The following is a 10645-nucleotide window of genomic DNA, read 5'->3' as shown; positions in this document are numbered from 1 at the left end:
AGTGAGGAGTTTGTCTTTCACAAACTTTAGGTGTTGCTGTTTTAGTGCTTTGCTGCCATTGCTTGGTTTTGAACACTAAAAAACAGACCGATTGGTTCTCGGTAGTGGACTAGCAATGGATACAGGAGGTCTGGACTGAGGTGCACTGTCAGCTGTATGATGTGCGTCTTCGCATTGGAACACTGGTTACATGGTGCAAAGGTCTCTGTACCAGACTAAGCAGCACAAACCGGTGAGGTGATCCCACTAAATTGAACATTTAATAACATCTACTGCTTGTTGTTCTGTTAATTCCATATGTTTAGCCAGCTCTCTTCACATAAACTCAAGGAAGTATTTAAAAAACAAACAAAATAGACTCAGGGGCACAAAGAGCAAATATTTATTCCAAACATGGTACAGTTTTGCGGATTGATGTGCAAGACACTTTGGGGGGGGGAGGGGGGTTGTGGTTGATGAAACAAACCAATGTGAAGTGCCCCCCCCCCCTTCAAGGGATTGTAGAAACATTTCAACTAAACACCATTCTACATCCTGCAAAAACCACCAGGCAACGGGAGCAAAAGTGGTTAGACAAAAAAAGGTCTGCCCCACAGAAATCAGAATCACTTTTACCAGAAAAAACAAACAGTCAACAAACACAAGAGATCTTCCACCCAAGTCTATTCCCAAAGGACACTGCATCTTAAATCTTAAATGAATAACTCGCATTATTTCACGTCCTACTTCAACATCGATATAGTGTTCAACACTTGGTTAGAGAGATGATCCAACCAAGAGAGGCTGTAGAAAGGTGATCGGCTTTCACGCCCACAAGGGAACAGATTCTGGTGGTGTAACCAGCCAACTGGCCCTATGTCACCGACCTGACTGCTCAGACTTACCAAGGCAACTGCTTTAAAACGGAAGTCACTAGCCACCCCACCTTCACCAAGACCTATCCGGGCATCAGTCTGCACCCCCCCCAGGGCCCCCGCTACGTGACAGGATACCTGAAACTAAGCGTCAATCCCAGGCTTCAGTTTAGGTTTGAAAATGGTGACAGAAAACACTACTTCTTGAATGAGGGAGCCCTTAAACCCCATTTACTGAAATGCAGTTGTTTTTTTCCAAGTCCACAACTGAGGGTTCGAGGACTCTTCAGTGTTTTACATTACTTGAGCAGATGATAAAGCCGTTCTACAAGCCTTTCACTGATCGGGCTCTCGTGTAGTAGATGTACATTATGGAGATCTAGGAGATGCACGTTCCCTGGATCTGCAACCACAAGAGTGAAACCATATCCGTGAACAACTGGAATACTGTGAATATATACTTGTTATATGCTTATTTCATAGCCTGATGGCAAGGAAGCTGGGTAGGAAAATGCAGTTCAGTCTGAAACGCTTTCTCCAACCAGCTCTCCATCCAAACCCCAGCGAAGAGTCCGATTCCAACCCTCCCAAAATACTTAAAGGCAATACTCCCGCTTGATTCACAGATTAAGAAACAGCCCTCGCACTATTAGTAAGAGGGGCGCACCACTTGAAATGTAACTCTCCACCAAAGATGCTCAACAACCAATCCTACAAAAATGTTGCTGCAAGCAACCCGCCTCCCCTGCACAAAGTCTCCCCACTTTCACTAGCACCCAAGGGGAATTTGGTTTCGATTGTTGCTGGGGTTCCTCTGTAGGGTCTCCGTTTCAAACCAGCGAACTCTGACAGGGCAACCCTGACCTCTAAGGCTGATGCTCCTGAAGTCAACAATCAGTCACAATCCCAAGAAAAAGGGCTTCCTTTTTTAGCTTAATATTTTAATTCAGCCGTGCAGAGATATCAGTTAAGCTAGAATGTAAATTATGCCCCACTGCACCAGCAGGCAATGACTGAAGAATCTTTATTCACCAAACACCTGAAATGTGAAGCCACTGGGACATCAAGGAAAGAAGACACTCTATAGTTTCATGTTAAAACGACAACAGATGCATAAACGTCTCGCAGAAGACAGATTTGAAGCACTTTTTTTTAGTAAGATGCAGACAAAATGTAAATCTCTTTATAAAGCAGCAGACAGTGGGTAAACATTTGTTCACACTAGCAACTGTCTTCCAATACTTAATCACTGGCACCAACCAGAACACCTACCACATTTCCAGCAAGTCTCCAGCACCTTTTTGAAGTAAAGCATGAAGCCAGACGCTGCTTAGGTCAGGCTGAAGACCTGTGCCCACTTCGGCCTACGGTAGAGGGAAATACTGCCAACCCCAATGACTGGACATACCAGAAATGTACATGCCTTAGGCACAGAATCAATGCAGGGCAGTCAGTGCTGTGCCACACTGCCCCATGTCTACTTTCAGGGCCGCACTAGCATTTCTTACCCATTGGACTGGGGGTGGTTCATGTTTTGCCAACATTTTCCAGTAGAGACCCACGCTCTGCGGGCCAGGTGGTCTAACTGCTGTAGCCCCACTCACCGTCAAAGGCATCTTGGGCGCTCTCTAAGTTGGCTATGGGACTAATATGTTGGAAACTGACTAGGTTTAGGGGCACACCGCCCAGTTGTGAACCTACCAGGCTTCTATGACAGGACCCTTATTTCATCCAAGTTGAGGGAAGGGTGAGGACCAGATGGGAATTTATTATGTATAGCTGAAAGAACAATAGGGAATAGTGTCCATGAGACTGCAAAGGCCTGATCAAGTCTCCAGTCCAGCAACAGTATCCATGACCCCTCCCCTTCGGTCTGTGTGGCATTGGAGGAGCAGACAGGGCGCGTCCGTCAGCCTCAACTTGGAATGATCAGAATAAATCTGCAAAAGCCTGAGGTGGAAGTCTACAAAGATTCACTTGACTGGGTTTAGACTGGAAAACCCACCAGTATCCCCATAAAGGAAACACTTCTCCCAAGGCATTAACTCAAACATCAAGTCGATGTGAAAGTTTGCCAGATGTTTCCAAGGCTTTGGACAGGCCTTAGGCGGTTGAAAAAGCTCTGCTCCTGTGATCTGACCTGGAAAATACGGCGTCTGGAATGGCCAGCATGAAGAGCTGGACTTTTTCACAATGACCAACAGTAAGGTCCTATAAACTGAAATGCACACGAAGGTCATCTCAGGAAGCGAGTAACCCAGGTCACAAGAACACTGACTCAGCTGGCCAGAATCATCTTAATTGTCTCTACAGACCTGCAGGGTTTGAACCAAGACTTCAAACAAGGTGAGGCTGCATCACCCTACATCTTGCTTTTAGAAAAGAGCAACTTGACCTATCTCAGTAAAAGAGCAGACAGAGGGCCTTACTTTTCACCCTTTGTCTTAAGGTGATGTTCCTGCTGGCAAAGGTCAGCCTCATCACCCTACATCTTAAAGTTATGCTCCTGCTTGCAGAAGACAGTCCACAGCACATTATGCTCTACGATGATTTTCATAGTGCCTGAGATCAGATCTCAGAAACCTACATCTAGGGCTTATGATCCTGCTGGCTGAGGACAGTCCGCACAACACTACACCCAACAATGATTCTGGTAGTGGATGTCAGTCTGCACAAATCTACAGCTTAGGGTGATGCTCCTGCTGGCTGAGGTCAGTCACTACCATAAGACCAGAGTGTAATCTTTCCCCTTTCCTTAGCGCTTGAAAAGCAATGTGTATAAAGCCCACACTCATTCAGCCCTAAACCACTACTATGATTTTTTGGTGCTGGTCTGGTGCATTTAATCCTACAGCAGGTCACAGGCCTACCTGTGCTGGAATCACCCAATCACTACACGAAGAGCCATGTGCTTCCCAGGAATCTGCAGAAGAAATAACAGCTTAAAGAATCAAATGTCTGTAACAAGTTCCCCAGCTTAAGTCAGCCTGTAAACAATCTGGCCCTTGAGAGAGCCCTTAGAAGACCTCTCTGAACCAGGCCTGTAAGTAAGATTACCCAAGTCACCCAATAAAACATTACCCATGCCCGCCGAGGGGTCAAGCCTGAAGGGAAGCTTTGTGCGAGCTCTGAAACTCGCCAGTCGCAGTCTGGCTGCAGGGGCAGCAATGAAAAGTAAGGCAATGAAACCCAGCAAGGAGTGCCCATACAATTGTTAGTGCTAATAATGCACACTGCTCTGAGCCAGGTGTTACACGTGTGAGGTTTACTTTAACAAATGTTGGTGATCTTCAACTGGATTGTTCGATTGACAAGGCAAAGAAATGCTGTTCACCAACCCAACAAATCCCCCCCCCCCCCCCCCCCCCCCAACAACAACCTGTCAAACTGGTTGCAGGAGCTGCTACACAGTCCACATTTCATTACCCCTTGGGCACACTGCACACATTTACCTAAAAATATTTTTTAAATTGCTAAATTTCCCAGACTTATGGAAGTAAATTACAGCGGACGACCACCCAACCCCACACCTATTCCCAAGGTAAAGAAAAAGTCAGTCAGTGTTGGGCACAGTAAACAATGGTGTTTCTTATCCATTCATCACATCACAGCTATACTGAAAACAAAGATGAACATTTCACGATAGCAGCAAGTACAACATGTGTGGGTGCTTTAAATACACAACTGCACCCGCTGGTCAAGAAACGAGGAAGCTCCAGAAATTGGCACACTGATGTAGAGCCACGACCGCTCCACTAGTGGACATAGCAGCTCAGGGGTGAGCAGATGCTCGGAGACTGACAGGCCCAGTTATCTGCAGAACTGGCTGATCAGGCAGAATCAATTGGCACAGAGTAGACAGACTTTCACCTCAGGATTGGCACACAGAGAGCCGTACACATCTAGGACTGTATGCCACAAGGGACTGAGACGGACGGGCATAAGGGGCTTGTCTCCTCTAGGACTGGATGGGCTCATAAATACAGAACACACAATCCAGGGACTGAAGTAAAAAAAACTCAGGCGGGGAGTTACTAGGTGCCTGGTACTAAGTTAGCAGGGTATTAAGTCAATCAACTCAAAGGAATAACCAGAACAATGAAGGATGTTGAACATGGGATGCGAAGACGACACTGGGTAGCAAAGCTGTGCCGACAACATTGATACAAAAAATATAAATTATAGCAGCATGCGTAGCAGCAGTCAGAAATGCACCCAGTGATCAAGAAATATGGAAACTGAAAATTGGCAACAGCTGGACCCAGAAGCTCATTCCCTGCCCTTCAGGACTAAGCAGCTCAAAAGGGATCGGATAGGTCAGGCGGAAACGTAGCAACTCCTGGGAGATGGGGCTGCTTAGGGAATAGCGACGAGCCAAGCAATTTTAAGAATGCAAGGAAGGATTCAGATCTTTGCTTCCAGTCCAGGACTGGGGATAGGGCAGGAATGGGACAGTCAGTCACCGCCAGTGGATGTTTACTCCAAGGATCTCACTTTCAGGGGATTGGAACAGTCATCTCTTGGGGCAATTTACTCCAAACCTGTTACTTCAAGGAGACTTGGAAGTGGAACGCATAGTCCATCATGGCAAAAGAGAGCGGGCGATCCATTTCAGACAGACTATGTTAATTACTCATTTTTATTAAATCATATGTAAAACTCATGTGTCTATTCTAAAAATCTTCCCCGTGTCTCTGTCCCCAGCACCCCCCTAGTCTACTGTTAGAAACCCTACCCTACGAGTGACCCTAATGATAAAAACTCACGACCTGCCGAGAGGGCATGCCGGGGCAGAAGAGGCCTCTTTTAAAACACTGCCCCAAAGTCCATAAACTGCTGGCGGAGCTGCCTAGGCCATGCCCTCCTGGTGAAATCACGTTTTCTTGCACAGCTGACCTAACAAGGACAGAGGTAGACAAGCTGCTGCCAGCTCACAGGAATGGAACTTAATCTCAAGTCTAGACCACAAAACAGATTTTGCTATCCAGGCGCTATGTTGAAGCACTTCGGGTAGTGTTGCTTTTCTATGTAGCTCCCACACGGGATGGAAAAATGCTGGGTTTTGGAATACAAAGAGATTATCTTTAACGGAAGGGCGATTGTATGAGGCAACAAATTCTCCAATGTCCATACTTTCCATTGAAGAAGCCACTGTTAAAACGGAAAGACAATGAACCATAGACTGAGGTGGGTCTCTACTGGGGAGGATAGGGCCTGGAGGCTGAGAAGACAGTGGAAAGAAATTAATGCCACCAACCACATGCCACTTCATTCAAGACTGAACTATACAGTTCACAGGGTCACTTAGTGCCTTTCAGAAACATTAAAATTGTTAGAAACCAATTTATGTACAAAAGAGCATTAAATAATACAAAACATAATACAAGACAACTTAAGAAAAAGAACACAGGCAATGCAATAACCAGGGATAGAACAGTGAAACGGAAGCAGAGGTAGAAAGACTTCTTGTGATCAAAACACTCCCCATAGCCTCTGCGCCATCCGGACACTGCGGCAGCCACCCCATCGCCAACCCTCCCACCCCCTTGCAACACTTACAATACCAGGCACTGTGCCACCGCAAGGAATACTGTGTGACGGGCACTGCTGTTTAACAGCTTCATAAACTACTTGAGATCACAGAAAGCAGATTACGGTGCCCCTGTGAAATCCATTTCTCAGCCAGTGCCTCTCGCAGTACGTACCTTGCCACTTAAGCTGTGCCATACTGCACATGCTCTGCTAGGACATCACCCACAGACAATGAATTCTACAAACCAAGAATCACTATTGAAAACAGGCGCTTGGCGAGAGCTTCCTTACAAGAGTGGTACCGTCCCAACCTTGCAGAGAACGCCCAGTAAGAGAGCCGTCTAGGAGGCTTTACAGGAGCCCGTAGAGTGCGCAACACCAGTAAGAGAGCCGTCTAGGAGGCTTTACAGGAGCCCGTAGAGTGCGCAACACCAGTAAGAGAGCCGTCTAGGAGGCTTTACAGGAGCCCGTAGAGGGCGCACGCCAGTAAGGGAGCAGTCTAGGAGGCTTTACAGGAGCCCGCAGAGTGCGCAACACCAGTAAGAGAGCCGTCTAGGAGGCTTTACAGGAGCCCGTAGAGTGCGCAACACCAGTAAGGGAGCAGTCTAGGAGGCTTTACAGGAGCCCGTAGAGGGCGCAACACCAGTAAGGGAGCCGTCTAGGAGGCTTTACAGGAGCCCGTAGAGGGCGCAACGCCAGTAAGGGAGCAGTCTAGGAGGCTTTACAGGAGCCCGTAGAGGGCGCAACGCCAGTAAGGGAGCAGTCTAGGAGGCTTTACAGGAGCCCGTAGAGGGCGCAACGCCAGTAAGGGAGCAGTCTAGGAGGCTTTACAGGAGCCCGTAGAGGGCGCAACGCCAGTAAGGGAGCAGTCTAGGAGGCTTTACAGGAGCCCGTAGAGGGCGCAACGCCAGTAAGGGAGCAGTCTAGGAGGCTTTACAGGAGCCCGTAGAGGGCGCAACGCCAGTAAGGGAGCAGTCTAGGAGGCTTTACAGGAGCCCGTAGAGGGCGCAACGCCAGTAAGGAAGCAGTCTAGGAGGCTTTACAGGAGCCCGCAGATGCGCAACGCCAGTAAGGAAGCAGTCTAGGAGGCTTTACAGGAGCCCGTAGAGTGCGCAACGCCAGTAAGGGAGCAGTCTAGGAGGCTTTACAGGAGCCTGTAGAGTGCGCAACGCCAGTAAGGGAGCAGTCTAGGAGGCTTTACAGGAGCCCGTAGAGTGCGCAACACCCAACAGTGTGGAGTACAACTGGTGATCCCCTTGCTCAGCACCTGGCACTCTGGAGCCCAGTTTCAGAGGAAGAGACTGAATCAGGCAGGTCTCTCACCAGGTAGTACTTCCCTTTACATGCAGTTTATTTAATCTAAACCCAGCCCATGTTAAATCAACAGTCACCTTACGGCAAGAGACCAAGAGCAATCGCAATGGAGCAGAACCAGCTGCGGTGAGATCACGACAGACCCTGGGACTGGCAATCAAGACATCAGTCCCTGCACCTCACAGGCCACTCACTATGAAGAGAGACTCCTCAGGCTCACCCGCAATACAATCCTGGCTTCTGTTCCTGGCTCTCTGGTAAATGGACCATTTAACACCATAAAATTCAACGTTAAGTAGAGGATAAAACATCCCCTTACTGCAGCAGCAAACCCAACGCAGCACCAACCATCCTCCCAGGGGGTTTACGATTAACAAGGAATCCACATGCCTGTTTAGGGCAAAGCTGTTAAGACAGATATTTACAAGATGACTTGGCACAGGGAAACCTTGGCAGCGTTACAAGTATACACGAGCTGCAGTCCGTGGTTAATAGCAGCAATCCTTCTCGGGCAGAGCGCGTGCAGGTTCCTTGTTCAAGTTGCTTGTTCACTAGTCCCATTCACTCAGACGCCTGCGGCTAAACACATCCAGGAGGGACTGAGTACCCACTTTCAAAGTCCTTCTACCAGGATTAAAGTCTGGTCATTTATCTGAATTGTCCTCTGCTTCCTGCATAGTGGCCATCTGCCAGGGGCTGCAATACCATGCTGCACACCAACAGCTAGCGCTCAGCGATGAATTTAAGAAACCATGAGAGGTCTTTCAACAGGAGGGAGGATGCGGCCGTTTAAAAGGAGAAGTGACTCATCCGCACCTTCCAAGGAGTGAGCATCTAGCGTTGTTGGGCTGGCGTGACATTGAACCAAATGCAGTGTTCCAACAGGATTTTCCCTGATTTCACATTGAAAAGAAGTCCTTCGGTGAGGTGTGACCCCTCGAAAGGAGTGGTAAACACAGTCTTTCCATAGGACGGTAGTGGAGGGAATGGTTGCTCCAGCAACAGCTTCCCTGAAAGACTTGTTCAAGCCATGAGATGTTCAGAGGGCGCTACCGAACAACTCACACAATATATACCGACACACAGGGATCTGCACATAACAAGGACAATCATGGCACAAGCCGTGCAGCATGTAACAGTGAAGGGAAGCCGCGTGTCTGGGGCATGTTCTGCAGCCAAGACCTCATCGATCCGCCAAGAGCAGGCAACTGATCCAGTAGCCACCAGATGGCTATCACATGTGCTTGATCGTGTACTTCCCCTTCTGCAGCTGTGAGATGTACAGCTTCGATTTGCTCCCATCCTGCCTCTTGAACCAAACCTCGTCATGGTTGATGGTGGTGATGACGGCACTGCATGGAGAAGAATTGTGTTAAAAGAATCCAGCAACACAAACACAAAAGAAGAAATAGATTTAATATGCATATTTCCAAGAACAGTCTGTCCCTTAGGGGAGTAGTTCGGAGTCGTGATCACGGCCCTGTAAACCCCCAATGTACAATGGAGCAGTGTTTGCTAATGTCGGTCATCAGACTTCATGAGTTTGAAGTGAACTTCCATCACCTGAAGTGCAACATGACAACAGAAGGAGGAGAGGAAAGGATCACAACAGCAACAGATTCCACCCTCCCCAGTGTCATGAGCAAAACATGGTACCCAAAGGAGGATAGAAAAATGCCTAAATGGAACCTTAGCAAAAGGCAGAGTTCAAAGACCATAGGTAAAACCAACATTTCAGCTCAACATTCAGCAAAGGGGCTTGAAAAGAGGCTTAGGCAAATAGAACACGTGATAGGGAAGGAGACTATGTCAAGAAGAGGAAAATGTTACTTGTCCTGTGACCATCTGTTCACAGTGTGTAGTGCTGAAGATTCACATGTTCTGCATACTCCTGCCATCTAGTACTGGGCCCGGAGGTTGGCAGCTTTCTTTGCTTTGAAGTTGAGTAACAGAACTCCTACGCTTGGCAGACAATGCCCCCGGACAAGGGCTGCCCTTCAGATTATTTTGCACTCGGTAGGTGGGTACTGTACGTGGAATATCGAAGAAAAGTGCACTGTGAACTGCAAGCAGAAGAGAGGTAAAGATCTGATCATCGCCAGCCTCCACGGAGGAGGGGGTGTGAATGTGAATCTACAGCACTACACACTACCAACAGATATTACTTACAGGGTAAACTTTTTCACTCATTCAAGAGCATGTGCTGCCGTAAGTACAAATTATCTGCAAAGACTGTAAAGCAGTTATGCTCTAAAGCAGTGGCTAGTGAGCAGACGATGCAGATGTTCTTGAAGTTTTTAAACACACCGTGATCACATACAGAAAGTAGTGTGTAGTGAACGCATGTGCACTGACCAGGTGGCAGCTTTACAGATGTTTGCTAAAGCGATACTACTTAAGAATGCCCTGAGGCTCCCTTTATGTGCATAGAATGCGTTTTACGAGGCACAGACAGCGAGTGTTTGGCATAACTGGTTTGTATGCATTTAACAATTTATCTTGCAATGCCCGACTTGCAGAAAGAGAACGTCAACTGAAATATTAGTAAAGACTAACAAGAAAAAAAGTTTTGTCTTACCAGAAGATTTAGGCCCTCATTATGAACTCGGAGGGAAAACCCGCAGAGATCGGCGCTGGTGGTCAACAAAAGACCACCAGCGCACAGAACCCTCCGCGGTCCACATAATGATCATTCAACTGGGCCAATGGGCAGAAACAGTGTTTCCGCCAGCCGGCCCAGCTGAATGAAGGGCCTGAACATTGACGCCGGCTCCAAAAGGAGCCGGCAGCAATGTAGTAGTGCAGCGGGCTCAGCAGCACCCGTCAAGCATTTCACTGCCCGTAAATCGCCGTGACGGGGCTGTGCTTGGGGGCCCTGAGGGACTCATTCCGCCAGCCTTTCCTTGGTGGGGTAAACCGCCAGGGAAAGGCTGGTGGAACCTGAC

At 47.9% G+C, this 10645-nt stretch overlaps 1 protein-coding gene across 6 annotated transcripts in view; it reads right to left on the bottom strand.

Annotated features, from left to right (window-relative positions):
- Positions 1–366: 366 nt before the first annotated feature.
- Positions 367–10645, bottom strand: part of BRMS1L (BRMS1 like transcriptional repressor) — a 68795-nt gene continuing 58516 nt past the window's right edge. For 4 of the 6 annotated variants that reach the window (XM_069209129.1, XM_069209130.1, XM_069209135.1 and 1 more), the window contains one exon: positions 4423–9052. In XM_069209129.1, the coding sequence (XP_069065230.1) occupies positions 8724–9052 (329 nt within the window). In that variant the 3' untranslated portion in view covers positions 4423–8723. Of the gene's footprint in view, positions 9053–10645 lie in introns of all 6 variants that reach the window. The other 2 variants (XM_069209131.1, XM_069209132.1) reach the window with 1 other exon arrangement.

This window comes from Pleurodeles waltl, chromosome 9 (assembly GCF_031143425.1).
Source record: "Pleurodeles waltl isolate 20211129_DDA chromosome 9, aPleWal1.hap1.20221129, whole genome shotgun sequence".
NCBI lineage: Eukaryota > Metazoa > Chordata > Amphibia > Caudata > Salamandridae > Pleurodeles > Pleurodeles waltl.
Note: the sequence above shows the minus strand (reverse complement) of the source record. Positions and strands in the feature narration are given on the sequence as shown.